This window comes from Brienomyrus brachyistius, unplaced genomic scaffold, assembly GCF_023856365.1.
Source record: "Brienomyrus brachyistius isolate T26 unplaced genomic scaffold, BBRACH_0.4 scaffold71, whole genome shotgun sequence".
NCBI classification, from domain to species: Eukaryota; Metazoa; Chordata; class Actinopteri; order Osteoglossiformes; family Mormyridae; genus Brienomyrus; species Brienomyrus brachyistius.
In genome coordinates, this window is record NW_026042346.1 from 175,109 (window position 1) to 197,639 (window position 22,531).

Genomic DNA, 22,531 nt, shown 5'->3' on the forward strand with positions numbered 1-22,531 from the left:
GCATCTAAAAAAGGAACAAACAAAAGCAACCCCCTCCCATCCACCTCCACTCCCATGTGCTGAAAGCTGTTGGCTGCCCAGCGTTTACGAGCGTCCCTGACAATGATGTAAAGAACTGGGAATTAGCGCGGGAAGCTCAAGTGTGGGCATACGATGCTAGGTGGCAGCTCCAGCTCTGGAGTCATGTGACAGTCACTGCACCGGCAGCTTCCGCGGTGACACGCTGGTGTCGTGGCACGGGTTCGACACCAAATGACTTCATGGCTGCTAAATCTGGCGTCAGCTTTAGCAGGAAGGCAGCAGAATCGGGTAAAGGGGCCTTTCGATGTCGCGGAGTGTGGCCCACCGATTACACCCGGCATGGCAGCCGCCGGCCGGAGATGGATCATCGGTTCCCTGGGATACGGCTGTTTCCATGGCAGGACCGAGGCTGGTGAGAATTCCGGCTCTGTATTCACTCGCTGTCTGTTTCTCTGAGGTTGATGTTGGCGACACTGAGGGAGGCTGGGAGTGTCAATGGGTGGCAGGGGTCAAGAATGGAGGAGGGGAACCTACCTGCCCCCTCCCAAATGCCCCCACTGCTGGGACACAGAAATAGTGATCCTCAGCCCCCACCCCTTGCACCCCCCCACTATAAAGGCCAAAACTGCCGTTAATGATTTTCTCTGATAGTATACAGTACTGGTTTAAACTTAAACCCTGAGTCATTTTGCTATATTTGCCGTAAAACTGCCATCCGCCTTTGACTGTAACTTTGCAGAGGTAGACAGGCCATCCAGTAACTCCAAGATACATCCCCCCCAGCAAATTAAAAAAGTAACATGCTCAAACCATTAAACCTGGGGGGGGGGGCAGCACTGAGAAGATCCTCAGTATTCAGGTTGGGGGTACGGTCTGAAAAAGTGAGCTTTCGGCTCGCGTCAGGTCGGCTGTCCCACAGCCTCCCCTCTCTGTCCCCTCCCTGCACCCCTAACCTCAGCTGTCAGTCCCGTGCGGGGCCCCGAGAGCAGGACTGCACCCCTAAACAGATAATGCTCTGGCAGCGCCCTCCTGCATCTTGACACAGCGCAGTGAGCCTAATCACACATAATTGGGTGGGAGGGGCAGGGGGCCGGCCGAGGCTTTGTGCGCAAAGGGCAAGTGGTCAAGTTAATGGGGCCCTTGTGCTGAACGGGGAGAGCTCTCTCTCTCTCTCTCTCTCTCTCTCTCTCTCTCTCGCTCTTGGCCTAGAGAGGAGGAGAAAACAAGCCTGTTTAAAATATGAAAAGGGGGAGCTGGATGATCACCCCCCACCCAGCCCTGTCCCAGAAACCCAAGGGAATTAGACACGGTAGAACCTCTACTCTTCTTTTCTTCTATTCAAAAAGTGGAACAGCAGAATCTGAGATGGACTGAGCTGGGCCCTCAGCCTCACCCCAGGCCAGTGACTCTTTTTCTGGTGCTGGAAAATATACACTGAGGACTGAGCGCAGCGGCCTTCTAACTGGGTTCAGACCGGCTCCTCTTTTCCTGGATGCAAAAAAAGTAGGGTGCTTCTGCAGCCCTTAGCTGCAGGGCTACACACAGTCATCCTTGCCCTGTTCTGCCTCTTCTTTAAAGGTGTAGCAAATCTATCTTGATTAGCAGACGGCCGTCTTTCCTTCACCGCTAATTCGGTCCTGCAAATAGTAGTGTAACCTCTTTAATCTGCTTAAGCACCCTGAAAAAAGGAAATATTCACCTCAAATATCGTAAGAGACAGACTTTTAATCACCATAACACCATAATTAAAGATTAAAAAGAAACATATAAGAAGTTAAAACTATGAGGAAACAGGTCTTAAGAAACACTCTTAGGAGATGAGAGTAATACCACAATAGTGTTTAATTCACAGTCATTGGATTCACCTGACGTGTCTGAGGAGATCAGCAGCCAACGTCATCGAGTCTTACACAGTGCAGAAGAAGCGAGTAGAACATCAAGCCGCGGAGCGGCACCGTAAACACGTCTCGGTGCCAGAGCTCATCTGGTTTAACACTGAGGGCCCGGGGACCCGTGGCCCCTGCTACAACCACGACGGCCCTCTGGGCTGTTTTCCGTTTTGCACGTCGCACATTTTCCATCGCACCACCACGGGGGCCTTGTTCGACCGCGGTGTGACCGTGGTACAACCACGGCGCCTGCAGCTGCTGACCCCCTTCAGCTCGGTAATTACACAGTGAGGGGAAGAACACTGGTGTTTCATCCGGTATTCTTCACCAAAAATTTGCACCTAGATAATAAAACTGAACATGTACATTTATAGTGAAAAACAGGTTAGGGTTAGGATTGAAATTTGAGAGAAACAAAAAGAAATACATGATCAGACTAAAATATAAGAAAAAGAAATCAAAATTTTATTTCATGTATTTTTGAGAAAATACTGGTGCAGTCTACAGTGGTGCAAAGGCTGGATAAAACTGACACCAAAATGATTTTAAAAAGCAAAAATTGTACATCCGTTAATACAGTGATATAAAATGCTGGCACAGAATGGTGTCGTGGTAAGGAGCCGATGGGGCACAGTGGCACAGACCACAGATCTGTGGGGGGCTTGCAGGAGAGAGAGGAGCACCCTGCCGCGTCAGAGGAGCCAGCCTGGACTGGGGGCCCGCGTCAGAGTGAGCAGGAGGGGATAATGGATGTTCTCTTCGTACGTCTCCATCCCTCTGCTCCGCATCTGAAACACAACAGGCAGTGTCCTTAGGGTTCAGAAGTCAGCACCTGCCCTCCGCTGGGGCCAGATGGAGCTTGGTGTGTCAGTGGTACAGTGTGTGAGCGCAGGATCATCCCATGGGAGAGAGTGAGCGTCAAGATCAGAAAGCCCCCCAATAACTGGACACCAAGAAATAGATATGAAAAGAAAGCTATTATGTTACACCATGTTTGTCACACAGTCCTGATAATGACTATAAAATAATATTGAATCCATCCATCCATCTTCCAAACCGCTTATCCTAGTGGGTCGCGGGGGGTCCAGAGCCTATCCTGGAAGCAATGGGCACGAGGCAGGGAACAACCCAGGATGGGGGGCCAGCCCATCGCAGGGCACACTCACACACCATTCACTCTCACATGCATTCCTATGGGCAATTTAGCAAGTCCAATTAGCCTCAGCATGTTTTTGGACTGTGGGGGCAAACCAGAGTACCCGGAGGAAACCCCACGACGACATGGGGAGAACATGCAAACTCCACACACATGTGACCCAGGCGGAGACCCTAATATTGAATCAGGAGGGAAAATTACCTACATGCATTACTGGCTATAAAATAATATCGGCATAACTGTAACATAAACGAACCTTCAACTCCCGGTCTGCAGTGCATGATGGGTAATTAGCCCAAACAACTCCCCCTAAAGGTGATGGGCTCAGTCTCTCATTTGACTCTAACTCTTAGCCTGAACACCCAGTGATCATCTGACTCTTTTTAAATCCTTTTTCAATTCTGGCAGAAGGCTACACTGTGTGGCAGGCTGCTTCCAGGCTCAAAATTTCTAAGACCGAAGTACACAAGAACAATGTGAATCAGGAGACACTGGGAATAACCAAAAACTAGCTAGGTAGAGGATGGAAATGACGCTCGAAAGCCAGAGATAACCACCAACTTATCCAATGGTGCCTCATGAATCAGAGGATGACCCTCTGATTAAGTTGTGTAAAGTGCAGTGGTAGGACAGTTCGTACAGAAGCAGAACTGAAGACCCATAACACAAATAAGAAATCCATCATCGATGATAAGCAGGAAAGAGCCAGGCTGCTGTTTGCAAATTTTTTTAAAAAAAATATTTTTATATTTTGTGCAAGCCGGACCAATCAGGATCCACTACACACCAAGGTTGTGCAGGCCGTACCAATCAGGATCCACTAAACACCAAGGTTGTGCAGGCCGTACCAATCAGGATCCACTAAACACCAAGGTTGTGCAAGCCGGACCAATCAGGATCCACTACACACCAAGGATGTGCAGGCCGTACCAATCAGGATCCACTAAACACCAAGGTTGTGCAAGCCGGACCAATCAGGATCCACTACACACCAAGGATGTGCAAGGCCGGACCAATCAGGATTCACTACACCCCAAGGTTGTGCAAGGCCGGACCAATCAGGATCCACTACACACCAAGGTTGTGCAAGCCTCCCAAAGACATACTTATCAAGTTACTCAGAAGAGCACAGAAGAGACAACGAAAGAATCGGTAAGCGAGGGAAATATTGAAAGATGGGATGCAGCTGCAACAATAAAGCAAATTATGGTTATTATAATTATAACAAATTATAATAAAAATGTAAGAAATTACAACTGACTTGCTTTTTTAATCACAAAAAAATGGGAAACGAAAATATTTCATTGCTGTTAAGTGAAGATTCATTCTGGTACTGGGCCTAGTCAGGCCTGTTTGCCACGGGACCAATGGGGGGCGGGGGGTACTCCCCAATCTGTACCAACGAACTGATGATGGCTGGCCAGTATTACCCAGTTTTATAAAGAACCGTCCCCTCTTTCCCGAGCCCTCCGATAAGACTGAATCCAGCTCCTCCCCACCCCCACCCACCGGCGTTATCTCTTCGCCCACCCTTCCAAGTACCGGCCCGGTGGTTGAACCTGCGACCTCCGTAATCAAGGGCCAGCCAGCCCAGTGCTAAACCCACGGCCGGGCATGCAACACTCACATTCAAATCCCAGGGCCGAAAGCAAAACAGGGTGGGGGAGGAGCAGCCCTCCCCGCATACACGCACTCACACCCGAAAAGCCAGCAGAGGTGAGAAGTTTAAGAAGCAGAGCCAGTCCCCCTGGTCACAGGGACCTAATCAGCGTCACGGCTGGCTGCGTAAATCAGCATTACTTTTAATCGCCACCTCGCCGACGCATAAGTCATTTACTTCATCACTGCTTCCCAGAGCTTCTCGGAAGAAGAGCGCGTGAAGAGGCAGGCAGACGGGCCGGGCGTGGTGTGCAGAGAGAGGGAGCGAGAGGAGGACGAGGTTGGGGGGGGGGCCAGGCAGCTGGGATTGGGGGCGGACACGGTAGGGTTAATATGCGGGGGGCAAAATTAAAATTCATGACTCTCTTCACAACCATTTGTGTAACAAGATTAAGATGGGCAGGCAGAAAATAGCTACATTATCTAGCGCCTTACACTCCTGCAGCTGCTCGCGCTCTATTCCAGAACAGTGGGGATAAGAGGATAACAGGCAGGCATGGGGAACATACAAAAAATAAAAAATAAATCGCTGGCCCTCTGCAGAGGCGTGTGTTGGAGCAGTGCGGCGTGTGTGTGTGGGTTTGGGGGGGGGGGGTCTGTTTCTGCCCACAGTCCTGTCGTTTCACCCACCAGACATACAAACAATGAAACACCCCCCACTTGAAATTAGCTCCAGCTCTGTCCCGTCATATTCCCTTCTCTGGCTCATGTTCCGTGACCTCTGACCCCACGGCGCCCCCCCCAACACAGCTTCTCCACAAAGCACATTTCTGACTGACCGTTCGAAGGGCCACGCCGATCATCTGCCCCCCAGCTACGGCTCCTAAATCTCAAGGCTAGAACCGGTGACCTTCATGATTTTAACTGCCCTGACTGTCCCGCTATGTGTCAGTTCCCGTGGGTGACTGGCAGAATGGTGGCAGAAATCCACGTACGACCAACGGAGCACAGAGACGTGCCATTCACCTCCCTGGCCAGCAGGGTGAGAGCCATGGCCGTCCTGTACCTGGTAGAGAGTAGCGGGCCCATGCTCACCGTCTCTGGTGCCGCCCTGTTCAGCAAATCCGTAGGGCGGTGTGTTCATGGGGAGATAAGAGGATCATCTCACTTGGGCCGGATGCGCGGAAGCCACTTCAGGTTCGTTTTGTGTCTCAGATTCCCAAAAGCAACCCCCCCCCCCCTCCGAAACCACGTGGGGGTCCACAGGAACATGTGTGTGCATCCATATACATGTTCTCCATACGCCCCCACAGAGATATTAGCTCCTAACCTAAAGTACATAAATCATGAGTATGTTCCCACAAGACAAATACCTTTATTTACAAATTAATCAGCTTGAAAAGCTTTTCATCAACTTTTGAGTGTAGTGTGTTTGACGGCAGGGCTCGTTAATTACAGAAAACTGAGAGGCGCCGCATAATCCCCCATCAGAAATGACAGGAGCGTGTGCGTGAACCGGGGGACAGGCTGGGTGTGTGTGCGTGTTTAAAAGAGGAGATGTGCGAGAGTTAATGAGAGGGAGATTACATGGGGTTAAATGAGGAAGGGGCTACAGGAGCACCCTGACCCCACCCCCCACATCCCCCCACCACACAGAGCCCCCACACCTCTGTTTAATCTCACATAAGCAGATGGAGGTGAGGGACACTTGACTCAGCTGCCACCTACCCCCCCCCCTGCAAAGGACATCATTATCCTCCTGTATACTGAGGCACTGTAGGTGGTCCCTACGTGAAAAAAGGAGCCCACCAGACTTCAGGTATGGTGGGGGCACACAATAGAGCGGTGGGGGCCATGAAAAGTGCGCAGTGGGAGCGGATGAACGCCCACTGTGAGGTGGGAGGGGGGGGGTCTGTCTAGCCCCAAAAGGACACTCCTCTTTTCTTCCCCCCACAAAGTGCATCATCATTGTGCGACGACGGCACACCCCAGGCCGGTGAGAAGCTGTCCATGCCAAAGCCCCACGGCCCAGCCCTGGGGTGTGCCAGGCCCCCACCTGGGGGATGCACCTGCGAAGGGGCTGTTAATTGGAGACCGAAACCCAACCTGGCTAGCTAATGGCCTCTAAGTGGCACTTTACAGTACGAGGGTCTCTAAGTGTGAGTGCCGAACCGCGGGTATCCGGTGTCGTGGCTTTGAGTCCCTGGGCGCGCAGCTGAAAGCCTGGGGAAGGTGGACAGAAAGGACTTTAAAGGTCCCCGCGCTGTGGGTGTCTGCAGGGGGTGCGACCCCACAGGGCTACACACCGACACATTCATTCTGCTCTTTATCACACTGGGGGCGTTACGTCGAGCCACTCGCCTTCCAGTACCTCCCCACCGAGAGACTGCACCCGACTGGAAACCTCCTACTCTCCGCTGGGGCCAGATGGAGCTTGATCAGTCAGTGGTACAGTGCATGAAAGCAGGATCAATCCCATGGGAGAGAGTTGGCGTCAAGGTGAGAAAGCCCCCATGTCCGGCATTAAAGGGGGGTCAGAGCCCCTCCAACTTAGCCGACGTCCCTTCCGTCAGCTGCCACTTCCTCCGAGGGGCGAATAATTCGGGAAAATTGCGCTGGCGGGAAACCAGTTAATTGTGTAAATGATTAGACAATGTGACAATGCGGGCGCCACTCAAGCACCTCTCCACATGAAGGCCTCGCCTGATTGCACCTGTGGTTGCCGCTGGCAACCAGCGAGCCGGCGAGCGCACACCTGTCTGCGGCCCGAATCCGGCCATGGTGCCCGGCTCACTTCGCGACAGGAATGTAATGGTACATATTCGTACCGAAAATTTTCAGTACGGGTCTTTCGGTTTGGTAAACATGTACTGAAAAAATGCAGAAAATGCAGAGAATATTTATTTTTATTTACTTTAAATTTACTTTTTTATTAGTAGGTTGCAGCAGTATTGAGTATTGTCTTTTTATTTTTATTGTCTTTAAAGACAGTTTAATTTTTTTTTTTTAAAAAAAAGCTATTTATGTTTCTTTTCTATTACCCCCGCTGTACTGAAAATGGACTGAACCTTGACTTCAAAGGCGTGGTACATACTGAACCGTGATTTTTGCACACCGATACACCCCTAGTTCACAAGGGCCCGAAAAACAGCCCCCCCCGACTGCTGCCCCTGCATGTGGCCCTTAAAGTCAATGGCCTTGAAGAGCCAGGGGATGGAAGGGCCAGGGAACCCAGGTGAGGAGAGAACTGGGGCCAGGGTGTGTTTGGCAGTGTGCAGGTGTAGGGTACAGGTGCAGGGTGTAGGGTACAGGTGCAGAGTGCAGGTGTAGGGTACAGGTGCAGAGTGCAGGTGTAGGGTACAGGTGTAGAGTGCAGGTGTAGGGTACAGGGTACAGGTGTAGTGTGCAGGTGTACAGCCATACTCAAGTGGAGAGGACACTGGGGCCAGGGGGTGTTTGGCAGTGTGCAGGTGTAGGGTATAGGTGCAGAGTGCAGGTGTAGGGTACAGGTGTAGAGTGCAGGTGTACAGCCATACTTAGGTGGGGAGGACACTGGGGTCAGGGTGTGTTTGGCAGTGTGCAGGTGTAGGGTACAGGTGCAGAGTGCAGGTGTAGGGTACAGGTGCAGAGTGCAGGTGTAGGGTACAGGTGCAGAGTGCAGGTGTAGGGTACAGGTGTAGAGTGCAGGTGTAGGGTACAGGTGTAGAGTGCAGGTGTAGGGTACAGGTGCAGAGTGCAGGTGTAGGGTACAGGTGCAGAGTGCAGGTGTAGGGTACAGGTGTAGAGTGCAGGTGTAGTGTGCAGGTGTACAGCCATACTCAGGTGGGGAGGGGTGGGGTACACCTACCTTCTGGTGAAGGTCCCATACCAGCTCATCGTACTTCTCGTATCTGCCCACGGTGAAGCCGGCATCTTCTGCCAGGCCACAGAACACGTCCAGGGTCCCACCACGGAGGGGTGCAAACACGAGGGCCGTGCCCTGGGGGGAGAGGGCAGACGGAAGGCAGGGTGAGGATCGGCACTCTGGGACCAGAGAAGACTTCTCTGTGACTTTAATGGCTCGTTTCATTGCCCCGGACCTCCAGTGGAAATTCCGCTTCCGCTTTAGGCGGTAATGACGTGGCGTCCTCCAAAAACACAAGCTTCGACGCGGGAAATGAGATTAAGCCCCCGCGGCAATACGAGAATCGATCTCCCTCCCTCCACTCCATGCATGATGGCGTCATTTATTCATGAAGTGCTCCGAGGGCTGCGGAGGGGCCTGAGGTGTTCAAGTCAGAAAGGGGGTGAGGGCACGATGTTCGGGGTGGGGGTGCACGTGCATTCCCGGGCGCAACCTCTCACCCATTTATTGACATGGATGCATGCATTTTATCTGGAATGTCAGGCTTTGTATGTGTCCAGGCCACCTCGATATGCGGGTCGTCGATACTATTTAAAGGGGAAGTATGCTCTTTGCTTGGGGACCTATGAACAATAGAAGAGAGGTGGATGGAGGAACCCAGTGGGCATGAGGACCACGGAGCCGCTGCCTACCCCTCTGTATCCCCTTGCTGCTGGTGTAGGGGTAGGGCTGGGGGGTCATGGTCCCTAGAGTAGCCAGACTCATTTTGCACTCTATTTTACTTTTCCCAGGTATTATATTAGATAATAAACAAAAAGATTAAAACTTGCTTAATCCAATCTGTGTCCGGAAACACATCCACACGTTACAAACCAACCTGTCAAGCGCTAAGAGGATTAAGCAGAGGTTTAAAGTTTCCTTTGAAATCTCTCAGCTTTAAATATTATTATTTGATATTTCGATCATATTAGTCTTTTAATTAAATGGAAGATTTGCAACAAACAACACAGAGAAAATAAAAAAACAACACTCTCCGATGATGCCCAACCCAACAGCTGTTTCAGTTAATTATTTTATATTGTTTTCCCCCAAATACAGACTAATCATCATCTAACAACATGATTTGAGCAGCCCAGGGGCTACATGTCCATCTTTAACGAATTAAGGCAATTAGACAATGAATTTAATTGTTTCCGCTGTCAATCCAGTGGGGCCTGGTCAGCCTACTCTGAGGAGAAGTGGAGGCAGACAGGTCCATTCACAGCACACGCCATTTGAACAAGATGTGGTCCCAGTACAAGATGTTTGTTCTGCCCACCTAAGAACGGGGCTGGGGAGTAAGATATAAATACATTGTTGGATACAGAATCCTGAGCAGAATCTGACTGGCCAATCGGTGGCCAGTTGACTAAGAGAGAGAGGCTTCACCGAATGGAAGGGGGAAGGAGTGTTCAATGACCAGCCATTTTCTTAACACGAAGACCTTTTTTGGTTAAATTAAAGCAAACACTTCAAAACCCACGAGATAAAACAACAATCTGACTCCATCTCGGAAACTTGCTTTGCCTTGAGTCTTATCGCGAGGCCAAATTTAACAAGTTCCTCGCTCTGCGATTACCAGACGACATCAGATGGATTAAAACACCCAATTCAAGTTGCACACAATAAGTATTAAAGTATTACATGATATTAATCCTTCCATTCCATTACTGTCTCAATCATGGCGCTCAGACTAATTACTACCAGCACGCAGCTTTCGAGACGACGGACGGGTACTTACACTGGGCTGCAGCAATCTCCTTATTGCATCAACCAGGCTGCCTCTGTACCGGTCCAGGAACAGGCTGCCGCGAGAAGGGGAGGGGAGGGAGGAGGAAGATTAGAATTCATTCCAAATGATAGTCGCACCAGATAAACCAGCAGGCTATTTATTTTTCTTTGTTTACAAATAAAAAGTGCCACAAAAGCACGAGAAAACAATTTGCATGGGTAAGATGCTTTCTCCGTCTGCCATGCCCCCCCCCACCCCCCAAATCACACAGTGTTTTTAGCGCTGTTTCTCAGCCCCTTGCAATCGTCCGCACGAGTTCACACACACACAAATGCTCAGGCATGCGCAGACATACTCAGTGGGTACAAATGGCAGCAATGTTGTGGTAACCTGGTGGGAGAGCGATGAAGGTCAAAGGTCACCGGACCGTCTGGGCAAAATATAACACAGCCCCCCCCCGTAAGATTCCACTGAAAACGTACACTGTGTACTTTGGTTGTAATGCATGTCATTCCAGTGGCCCCCACACGAGGGCCCTGAGGCACAAAATGAAAAGTTCCAGGGCTCTCAGCAACTGTGTTTTGCGACATGGGAGTATGTACCTGACTGTGTGTCCCTCTGGGGGGCACGCAAGCAAAGCGCTGTGCGGGGGGGGGGGTCAGACCTGATTGCACGAGTTTCTGTGTGCCCCCCCTCCTCCCCGGGCAGCACTCTGAATTAGTGATTAGATAAAAAGCTCCGATGGCTCCCGCTTAATTTGCCGAGTGCCCTCTGCGGCAGGGGCCCTGTGGGCGTCACGCAGATTAGTACCGCCGCTGCCTTGCGCCACGCTGCGTTAATATTCCAATAATATAATAAATTAGTTTGCAAGTAATTTTATTAAATGCAACAATACGAGCTTCCCCAGACCCAGGATCTGCATAATCCAAATCCGGAGGGGGGGTGAGGATGGGAGGTGGGGGGGGGTTCCAGTTACGTAGCTCAATGACCTTCTGTTGACAAATCTGCCCGGCCGAGGACGTGCGCACATGGGGCAGCCCCGGGTAGCACATCTCCTACTCCCCCGGGTCATGTGTACAGGTATTCTTAATGCAAGCCAAGGTAGGCGGAGCTCCTGACCCATGTGACCTCAGTGATCAATCAGACGGCAGATGCCAGTTGAGCACTCAGCCACACACTCAACTCCAAGTACACCAGGGGTCTCTTACTGATGCGAAGAACTTTATCCATCATACTGCTGCAGGTGATGGGTGTGGCCCAAAGGTCTACCAGACGCCTCACACTGCCACCAACATAGTTTATGTAACCCTATCTGTGCCAACTGTGATTCAAAGAATTGTCCGATTTTTCTAGAAACAGAAAAAACCCATTTAAAAATCGATTTAAATCCAAGCACTTTTTCAGATACACATGCAGGCTAGTGCGTCGACGCTGGTATAGAGGACAGGAATATGTGAGTGATAAATTTAGCAGTGACCCCTGTTACACGTGTCAGGGTCATGACCCTTGACCTTTAATCAGTTTCATTATGTAGTGAACTTGCGCCCTCCTGTTTTGGGAGGGAAAGGTCAACAGGGAACAATGAAGGTTGGATTGGGGTGGGGGTGGGGCAGGGCCTCCACCAGTTGGCTGGTTCCTTTCCCTAAGTGAGATAAGCACTCCCCACAGTTCCATCTGCCCCCCCCCCTTACATTCTGCCAGAAGGTTTGCTTGTTATATGTTGATGACATCAACTCCCATTAGATCCCCAGGCACCCCAAAAACTCTCAATACCACAAAGAGGAGATTTTGGTGAGGGGGGCTGGAGTTGACTCCGGTCAGTCCCGGATTTGTCCGAGAGCAACACTGACTCTAATTTACTTGTGAGGGCTTCACCCACCCCCCCCATCTCAACCTGGTCCTGGGGTCATCCAAATGCGACCATCCCTTAAGCTACAGAGCACTTTAAATCTGACGACCTGACTTCCACACTTAATCCAGTCGCATTCGGCTGCCGTTGCCCTAAATCGTGTGGTGAAACCTCAAGTAACTGTTTCCGTGTGGAGGCACACTGCCAAAGGCATGGACTGTAACAAATGACTCAGCTGTAAGTCATATGGTGCTGCTCAGCCTCTTATTCTAATTGGCCAATTGATGTTATCGATCATTAGGAAATAATACCTGTTTGCGTTATTCCCCATCCTCCTTGTGTACGGGTGTTTTTTTTGTTGTTTATTACATATTACATTAATCCCAAACTCCACCATGGATGTGAAGCTTTCGGGCAAATGAAAATGATTTCTAAAAATGACAGGAAGATCAGGGTTAGACAGAGTGGCATGTAAGTGGGCAGGCTGTAAAAGGGTGGAACCATGGCGATCACTGGTGTTGTTCGAGCTGTGGTACTGCCAGGTCAAGAGCTGGCAGGGACCGGAATGCCGCCTGACATGAACGGTGACAGAACACGGGCCGCTTTTGAACGGCGAGATGCACGGATCCCTCGGCCGGCCGGTCAGCCCTCCACACACAAAGCGCTTTATCTCTGTGCCCATACGTGGAAAGGCTTTGGCTAGGCTGAGCCCGGCAGACGGGTTAGCACAATGCTCGCAGCCTGAATGCCAGCCTGAGCGGTGCACCGTGGGCAAGGACGGCAACATGGGAGGGGCGGGGGGATGTAAACGCAGCCAAACCCGCCGCTGCCACCTGGCACCCAGGGTGCCCTGGCAACATGTGGCTGGGTGTTGCTCAAAGTCAAACATACAGACAGGAAACTGGGTGCACAAAGGGGCAGAGAGGGTGCTCATGGATAGGATTTCTAACCAACAAAAACCTGATGGGGGCAGGAATGGCTCATGGGAGTTTTACTTACACAAGAACTTTCTGAGGGCAGGACAAAAAAAAATCAGATGTCTTGGACCCACCTCCTCTGCAATGTGATTGGTTATCTCTCTGAACCAATCATTTCTCATTCTGCCCTCAGAACATTTTTGTGTAAATAAAACCTTCATGAAGGTGGAGCTAAAATGTCCACCCCATTCAGAAAACCAGACCCTTAACACAGTAAGGACGCCTGCCCCAAGTGCCTCTATAATTCATTATGTTGTCTAGTGTGAGCCAATCTCACAGAGTGGCCCCAGCTCTACCACCTTAAAGTTTATTACAATCCATCCCTGCATATTTGCCACCCTCCATTACACCCCTAAGGTTGTTACATGAATTACAGAGGTGCGGGTGTCTAAAATGTCTGTGTCACTTGCAGCCTGAGGAGCATGACCCCAGCTGACTGAGTGTTTACTACGTGGCCTCTCATCCTTGTTTTGATATTGATCTAAGGACTTCCTCTTCCTCTTGGTATCTAAGCATTGCTCCCACTCTGTCCTCCTCCTCTTTCAGTGCTTAATTGCCTCTGCTTCTCCCGATCTCTCTCTCTCTCTATGCCCCCTCACTCTGCCCGACCCTCTGGCCGCCTGACACCCCCTTACCTGTGACGTGCAGTGAAGGGCCCTGCAACTGGGGCCCTGCTGGCCGCCTGACACCCCCTTACCTGTGAAATACAGTGAAGGGCCCTGCAGCTGAGGCCCTGCTGGCCGCCTAGCGCCCCCTTACCTGTGACGTGCAGTGAAGGGCCCCGCAGCTTGGGCCCTGCTGGCCGCTTGATAGGCTGTAATTACAGCGGGGAGTGTGCCTATTGACCTTTTCTTAGCGCCGATCAGTTGTGTGGCGGCTGGCTAATCGTGGTGCGATCGCTCTCCCGGGCAGCAATTACGCCGGCACACCAGAGATGAAGGAGGAAGGCTGACGTTGGCGGGGGGAAAGGGGGCAGCAGCGCCATGTCAATCGTGTCTTTGCACTTTGCAAGGACACTCCAAACTGCTACATGTCTGAAGACTTCAGGTTCATCCACCAAACATTCACTTTACAATCTCCTCATAGCCGGCTTGTTTGATATCTGTGTTAAAACCACCGTTTAAAATGTCCTTTTGTTGAAGATGAAATGAAACTTTTTCTTTCCTCAGCTAGTCAACATGTTATAAATCTGTTGCAGAAATGTAATTCCTGTTCTGATTCCTGCATTTTTCACAAACACCTGCATGAAGTCTGCCCAGCGACTGCGTCGGGAACTCAAAAATGGAGCCCAGACCTGGAACATGGATGATGGAACTTGAATAAGACACAGTAAAATTAATCACTAACACGGAACTAAAATATGATACACAGAACTCAAATATGGAACACAGAACTTGAAAATGGAATTCAAACTAGGAACACAGGAATCAAACATGGAACACAGAACCCAAACCTGGAACCCAAACACAGAACGTGGAACTTGAATACAGAGCACAGAAGAACAAAGAGCTCCAGACCAACTGCCCTGGCAATTCAGGACACTGGAACACCCCTGATGTGCTTTGACTGGTACCACGGCAACCCCCAATCACCATCCTCACTGCATTCAGTCAGTCACTAGCAGACACACTGTGCCAATACCCGGAGTGACACGCACTCTTTGTCCTCTAAAGACACAGAGACGGAGGGCGATGCATGCCCCCCCCCCCAACAAACACACACACCCAGAACTCCCCACACCCTATCTTTTAATCAGGAGCAGTTGAAATCGGCTGTCGTTTGAGATAAGTGAGGAAAAGGGGAAATAATGTTCACTTCAGGGAGACACCCAACCAGGCGCCAAATGGACAGAGGGAACAGAAACCAATCACGCAGACATTAAGAGAAATACAACCCGGGGGGGCGGGGAGGGCAGAAAAATAGGAGGACCATGGGGGGGCTTTAAAAAAAAAGGCCGGGCTGCTTGATCAGTAGTGAGATCTATGTTAAGGAGCCGGCTAATTGAGATGTTTGTGTTGCTACACTTGCTTTTCTCTGCGGTCTCCCTCTGTCTCCTCACTGAGCCATAATTATTTGCAATTTGCCTAAGTCATCCATTTGCTGGGACGCCAAGCATGAAAAAAGAGGCAATTTCAGAAAAATGGAAATGCTCCTCGGAGCCAGCCTGGGGGAAATAACGTGGTGGAACTTACTGTCGGAGGGAGCCTATCTGATAAATGTCACATGCCGGGGAATATTAATGTGCGGGGGCTGTGGGGGGGCACTGGGCAGGTCATGAGTCTGGGGGAGACCGGGTGGAGTGAGGGGTTCACCCACCAGTCGGCACACAGCACAATGTCGAAGTGTCCTTCCAGAGTGGAGACGTCCGCCTCACTGTCCCATCTCACGACACTGCAGGGGGGAGAGACAATCAGACACACTTCTCTTCTTGTGTTCTCCCTTCTCTCCCTCTGTCACAGCAGTGCCAAACACCCCCCGCCCCCCATGTGCATCCTGTCCCCCCAGTTCCCCCATCTCAGCTACTCTCTGCCATCCAAAACGGGCAAACCATGGATGAGGAGATAATGATGGAAAGTCATTTGATAATGATGGAAAGTCCTGACACCATTTGACGTGCTCGAATGTAACAGGTCAGTTTGAGGTCAGTGTGGGCCCCTATCATGCACTGCAAACTTTCTACAGAGAGGCCTTGACCTCAGACAACCGGCAGGGAACAGACGTCCCTTTGGCCTGTAGAGGAGGACCTTTCGCGAAACTTTCTGTCGATCCTTACGTGAATCACGACTTGGCCCTTAGCTGATGCTAAGTCAAACATTTAGGACACACTGTCACGGTCCGAACCGCACGGTGCCACTAAATGGCGACATGGCGGACACCCGCCGCCACCACCACCGCAGCAGGGGGCGCTGGCGAGTAGCAGGCAGAAATGTGGCAGGTGAACACGCCCCAATCCTCGGCCTCTCCCAGACCGTAGCAGGCTTGAAATCAGTTAAACACCCGACTTTTCATTGTTAAAAGACGCCATATTCCAGACAGCCAAATCTGATTATTAATTAGTCATTATTAACACTCAGTAAACAAAAATGATGTCTGGTGGAAACACAATCTCCTCTCCCAGCAGGGGGCCTGAATCTATTATTCAGTGATTTGAGCAACAAAATTCCCTTCATCCAATCGTGCGCGACCTTCACCCTTGGAAATGGCACATTTTGACAGGAAGCTTAATCTGTAAAGAAAACAATCAAAGTAATCTACCCTAATTATACGTTTACTTTTTCAATTTATCATCATAGTGTAAACACGTGAGAAGGAAGGCGCGGATGGGGGGGGGGGGGGGGGGGCGGCAGGGAGGAGGAACAGCTACTTAGATCGTTCGGCGTCAGAATGACTTTTTGAGGTAATTACTCTTCTCACTGCCTCCCGTGAGCAGGGTTTGGTGTGAACGGCGCTGCTTGCCGAGGAACGGCTTTCCGCCGGATCGAGCCGCCCTATCGGCTGTGGTGGACCGTGAGTGGTTGCTGTAGCGACCAGGTGTCCTCCCTGACACTGTGCCTGCACGTTGGGTCAGAGTCCTTATAATTCCTGTTCCCAGTTGATGACCCCGAGCCAGGAACGTGATAGACCCCAACCCAATATTAAGCAAATCGCAATTATTATGAAGCCAAAAGGCACGAAAGAAACTTGAGCTCTGTCCTGTAAGGCTGCACCGGAGATTTAAGTCCTATCACTATATGAGGAGTTTGCAGGTTTTCTCTGAGGTTCCTTCTGCAGTTCAAAGGCATGCGGCTAGGACTGTGTGTGTGTATGTGTGTGTGGCACTGGTATCCAGCCAAGGTACCCTGTGCTGTCTGGGATTGGCTCCAGGTCCCCCTTCAACCCTGATCAAGCTAAGCAGTTAGAAGGTGGAGAGATGGATCCATCCTGAAAGCAGGAGTTTGTTAAGACTCCTTATTACTTATTCACAGCTGTTTATAGTAAGAGCAAAAGAAGAAGGTGGCGAAAGCCTGACAGGAAGTGATGTAATAACAGGCACTCACCAGCTGGAGACGGAGGCTGCTCTGAAGATGCCAGCTCGCCGGTTCCTCTCAATGACGGTACGGACATCTGGAGATGTGGTTAAGGCAAAGTGGAGTGGCAGAGCAAAGACACGCAGAACGATACAGGCACACACACTTCACGGGTCGGGACGACAGGAAGTACCGAGACTCAGTCCGGGCTGGATCCTGAACTCGGCGGCTGCTCCTGTGCCACAAATGAGGCCGAATTTGTCACGAACTGAAAGGGGACCGGCTCATAATCTCAGACACCTTCGAACGTAATCCACAGATTATTGAGGAAAGGGACTGGATCAAGTCAAGCGAGGCATCTCAAAGATGCGATCAATATGAAACCTTTTAACCCGATGCCCATGCTTGAGAGAGGGTCCCGATAATGGAACACCACGGGATTGATGTCACCTCTGCGATTAATAAGACTACTTGCCACTTTTAGGGTAATTTAATTAGGGTTCCTCACCCAGAAAAGACCCTTAGCAAATCCAATCTAGGCTGGGCGACGAGCGGAACTTGTTGGATCTATGGACTCAATCCCCAGATCAAAGGCCGGGCAGAGGCTTTGCCGTCCCCCAGAAAAGCGTGTTGCCCTGGATACAGTGGCAGCTCATGTAGTCAGAGACGCAGCCACGACACGGTGAGTTAAATGACGCACGTTCCCAGACATACGCACGTGCCCCCACTAGATGGCGGCTCGGGGGAAAATGACAACCCTGACGTCCTTCGTGGACTAGAGGTCACCGGGTCGCATCGAAATGTCAGTGTTCCCCTTTGTCGGACAGGGTGTGTGACACGTGTGACGGAGTGTTCCGAGCTAGAGATACTCTCCCTTCCAGGTTCACCCTGGAGATGGTGAAGTGACGTCCATCAATCAGACTTAATGTGGACATTCCCATTGATTCTCGGTTGGAAGGGAAAGGTCAGCTCATCAGACCTGGAGATTTAGACACACGCTTCCGTGGCATTAACAAGGCAGAAGAAAACATATGTATACTTATGTATACTCAATTCATGAGATGATCTCGGTTATTCCACCTTTTGTGCTTATTATGGCTTTTTTAAATATCGATACAATTAGTAAATCTAGTTTAGTATAATTAAGTACAAAGAAAGAGAAAGAGTACACTGTATGCAAGAAGAGAGGACCGGAGAGCTTCGTAGGGCAAGTCAAAATTAGAAGGGCCTTACGAAGGACTGGATTAGACAGGTAGGGTCTGTGTTTGAAAGAAATAAGGGAGTGATATTTCAGGTAGTGTGAGATTAGGAGGAATATGGGAGTGATGATTCAGGTAGGGTATGAGATTAGGAAGAATAAGGGAGTGATATTTCAGGTAGAGTGTGAGATTAGGAGGAATAAGTAGTGATGATTCGGGTGTGGTGTGAAATTAGGAGGAATAGGGGAGTGATATTTCAGGCACAGTGTGAGATTAGGAGGAAAAAGTAGTGATGATTCAGGTAGGGTGTAAGATTAGGGGGAATAAGGGAGTGATACTTCAGGTAGAGTCTGAGATTAGGAAGAATAAGGAAGTGTAGTTTCAGGTAGGGTCTGAGATTAGGAAGAATAAGGGAGTGATGTTTCAGGTAGAGTGTGAGATTAGGAGGAATAAGTAGTGATGATTCAGGTAGGGTGTAAGATTAGGAAGAATAAGGAAGTGTAGTTTCAGGTAGGGTCTGAGATTAGGAAGAATAAGGAAGTGTAGTTTCAGGTAGGGTGTAAGATTAGGAAGAATAAGGAAGTGTAGTTTCAGGTAGGGTCTGAGATTAGGAAGAATAAGGAAGTGTAGTTTCAGGTAGGGTATGAGATTAGGAAGAATAGGGGAGTGATGTTTCAGGTAAAGGCTCTGGGGAAACTATGTTGGGAAGGGCTACGTAACAGATCATATATAATAGACATCCTGGGTGCCTCTGCTTAGGGACTGGAATGCAGTAAACTGGGAACTAATGTGAGTCCCCACAAAAGCAGCTATATCTGTACCTAGCTTTAGGGGGCGCCATACTGTCACAGTGCTGACGGTAAGCTGGTTTCTCCTGAGACCTGGGCCTCCAGGAGAAGCATCAGTGCATAAACAGAAAAGATAAAACACTTCAAAGCCCCCCCCCCCCCCCAAACACCTGGCAGCTGGAATATGACGACAACTGTGGGACCAAGCCATGCATAAAGGAGATCTGGAAGAGGAACGCACGTGTCCCCTTCAGGTACCTGCCCCCCTGCTCCCCTCGAACTTGCGCATGCACATGTACTCCCCCCCCCACACTGAACAGAGAGGCAGGGTACTGTGGACGGCCTTCTCGTTACCATCTGATAAGAGGACTTCTTTCACGTCAGCAGAAACGGCGATCTGGGGTGGGGGATAGTGATGGGATAATCGGTTAGGCTGATAAAACAGAAAACGCATCCCCACCCCTTAGATGAGTTCCTCCTGGCCCTGGACCTGCCCCCCCCCCCCCACATGCACAGTCTCGGGCTCCGGCAAAGCCCAGTCTCCCCCGGTCTGTCCTCCCCACCTTTTCAGGCTGCCCCCACCTCCTTTTTCATTTTATGTCTGCATTATTTTAATCATTCAATCAAATCAGTCAATACTTTTATCATCGCATTTGCGAGGAGCCTCTATCTTGCTATCATTCTGTTCAGTAATTGCATTGTGACAGGGGATGATGACCAGCAGAAGGTCGTTTCATTTGTGGGCCTGTGTTTATCAGGCTGAGCCATCACACGCGCCTGTCACTCCAACGCGCTGCTCGCTCTGCCTGCCTGCCTGCCTGATGCCCTTCATATAACTTTGTGGCGCAGACAGAGGGAGCCGTCCACTCGGTGCTGTGAGCCCCCCCAAAAGTGAGTGAGGGGGGGTGGAATTTTGAAATTTTTTTTGTTGTATATGACTGAACTTGTGTAAGCCGTTTGCTCATGTGCTGCTCTCTGGACATCATCTGTCGGGGGCACCCTGTTCTCTTGACAGCACGGCCCAGGAAGCAACCATACAGTCCCTCTACCCATCATGCATTTCTGTCTGGGTCAGCTCTGTGCTACACTGATGCATCCACTATACCACTGCGGCAACTGGACCAGCACCTGTGGCCCAGCCATGCCTGTGGATACCACCCTCCCCCACTGTCCAGTGCCTCATCTAGCAAAAGAAAACACTAAAAATCTTCTGGACGACTACCCCCTCTCAAAAGCTACATGACTAATCAGATATGTTTATCGGAGTCAGAAGCATGTGACCACATGTGGACTGCAGAGGACTGCGTTATCAAAGTGTATGGCGCGTTTCGAGGACGCAAACGGCTGCGAGTCGATGCAGACTGCCTCTCCTTCCTGGCTGGAGGCGTGTGTGCATGAGGAGGGGAAGGGCAGGTGGAGGGGGCTCGGAAAACGGGGTCCCCGGAATGTCTCAACACGGCATATCGACTCCAAGGAGATAAAGAGCATCTGGTCTTCTAAAGACACAGAGCAGATCGATGCCGCGTGAAAGCCTGTCGATCCGGAGGGGCTCTTAAGACCTCCACGGCGAACAATCACCCCCCCCACCCTCAATCCCCTCCACTCTGAGCCTGTCACTGGCTGAACCCAGCTCAAGGGAACACCCCCACCCCCCACCAATCACATCATTGTACATCGTTGCTAAATTAGCATGTTAGCACTACTCTGAAAAAGAGACTTAAATAAAAAATATATGGATGGGGGGAAGGGGGCAGTGGGTGGGGGACTTACCATGAGGCCAGCGAGACAGGTCATGCCTCCTCCCAGCTCGCACACAGAGGCACCCCTGAAACGAAAGGGGCATGACCACGGGGCGTGAGGGAGAAAAACAGGAATGGCACCAAACCCAGAAGGGCCCCATGATCCAAGCAACAGGAAATGGCATCTAGTTGGTCCGGCATTAAAAAAAAAAACACTTTAATTAAGTGGCGATACGCCATCCCGGTGGGGAGAGCATTGACTTTAATGTTATTCCAGCAAAGCCATCGATTTCCGCTTCCGCTCTCTCTCCCAACAGCTCTGACTTTGTGGGAGTAAAGTGGCTTTGGAGACACAAGCAGCACTGTCCTCAGCCCCTCCCCCTCAAACCCACCCTCCACTGGGGGGGGGGGGGGGCATGATGGCGATTGACATTATAGGTAAAGATTTTTTAAACAATCAGCCCCAGCACATGCCCACAAAGACACGGATGTGGGTGTGTCTGAGGGTCAGGAGGCAGATGGGTGTTGGATCATAACTGGACATCTAATCTTCCTGCCCTTTTTTTTCCAGAATAACGCACATCTTTCCCTCATTGGGGGGGGGGGGGGGGGGGGGGGGCAGGACCGTGTGAGACAGGAGGGCCGGCAGAGGGGTGACATTCGGGCGGATGACAGGAGCTGAGGGCAGAGCGAGCCGCTGGGAACAGCGAGACTCCTGCTGGCAGGTCTTCAGCCGTCCTCCGGTTACTGTGGAGACCCGACCATAATAGAGGACTCGTCTGAGGCTGTCTGTCAGCCCCCCCCAGTACCTCCATCTTTCCGTCTCAGTGATTAGCGATTCCGAGCCTCTTTCTTCACGTCCCCCTTTTGATATGTAACCTTCTAACAACTGAGTGAAGAACTAAATCCACAATGAGACTGGCAATTGTTGGGGAAAAAAAGCGCAATTAAAAATTAATGGGCACAAAGCTACTCGTGTAAGCATCACGTAGGACAAAGGGCCAGTGACAGGTAGCTATTTGGCTGTACAGTCAGCGGCGGCGAAGAAAAGGAGGGAACTTCAGCGAGCGGCTCGAAGGCACGCAGCTCTTCTCTCAATGGGCTCCTTTCCTCTTATTATCTCCTCCTGCTTCATCCCGAGCTGCTGGTAACAAGTCCGTCAGGATGCCAGACGGAAACGCGTAAGTTCCGCCCACCCATCCACCCCACCTGCGACGGCTTGGACCTCCAGGTCCAGGCCTGCTTCAGAGGCCTCTTCCAGACCTTCGGCATCACGCGGATCAATACCGTCCCCCCCCATCCACCCTCTGACCCCCACTGTTCCTTTTAAGCTCCGCCCTGCCTCTCACATGACCAAATGAAGGAAGAACTGGAACTGAAAGAGACACGCAGTGACTCAGGTGGAAATCAAATACCTGGATGTGTCTGGAAGGAGGAAGGAGGTTTATTACGAGAGGGTACGTGTGTGTGTGAGAATTGGGATTATACTACATTGTGGGGCCCAAATGTCCCCCACAATGTAATGAAAACCTGTGATTTTGATATTGTGGGGATTACTTTCTGGTCCCCACAAAGATCTGTGAATGCAATTAAAAAAGTAAAAACTCCAAAAGTCTCGAATTTTGTTTGGTTACTTATGGTTAAGGTTGGGGCTGGGTTGGGGTTAAGACCGTGATGGTCTTGGTTGAATGG

The 22,531-nt window shown here is 50.6% G+C and overlaps 1 protein-coding gene and 1 long non-coding RNA gene across 2 annotated transcripts in view; one reads left to right on the forward strand and one right to left on the reverse strand.

Moving 5' to 3' along the window:
• Positions 1 to 1,845: 1,845 nt before the first annotated feature.
• camkmt (calmodulin-lysine N-methyltransferase) overlaps positions 1,846 to 22,531 on the reverse strand; it is a 62,809-nt gene continuing 42,123 nt past the window's right edge. The window contains exons 5-11 of the mRNA XM_049002750.1: positions 20,871 to 20,925; positions 19,434 to 19,497; positions 17,144 to 17,210; positions 15,423 to 15,497; positions 10,290 to 10,353; positions 8,513 to 8,644; positions 1,846 to 2,698 (exon numbers count right to left, since the gene is read on the reverse strand). Of these exons, the coding sequence (XP_048858707.1) occupies positions 2,603 to 2,698; positions 8,513 to 8,644; positions 10,290 to 10,353; positions 15,423 to 15,497; positions 17,144 to 17,210; positions 19,434 to 19,497; positions 20,871 to 20,925 (553 nt within the window). The 3' untranslated portion in view covers positions 1,846 to 2,602. The remainder of the gene's footprint in view (positions 2,699 to 8,512; positions 8,645 to 10,289; positions 10,354 to 15,422; positions 15,498 to 17,143; positions 17,211 to 19,433; positions 19,498 to 20,870; positions 20,926 to 22,531) is intronic.
• LOC125726412 (uncharacterized) lies at positions 7,969 to 8,461 on the forward strand. Its single transcript, XR_007388175.1, has 3 exons — positions 7,969 to 8,015; positions 8,249 to 8,326; positions 8,379 to 8,461. It is a non-coding gene; the product is annotated as an uncharacterized LOC125726412 (long non-coding RNA).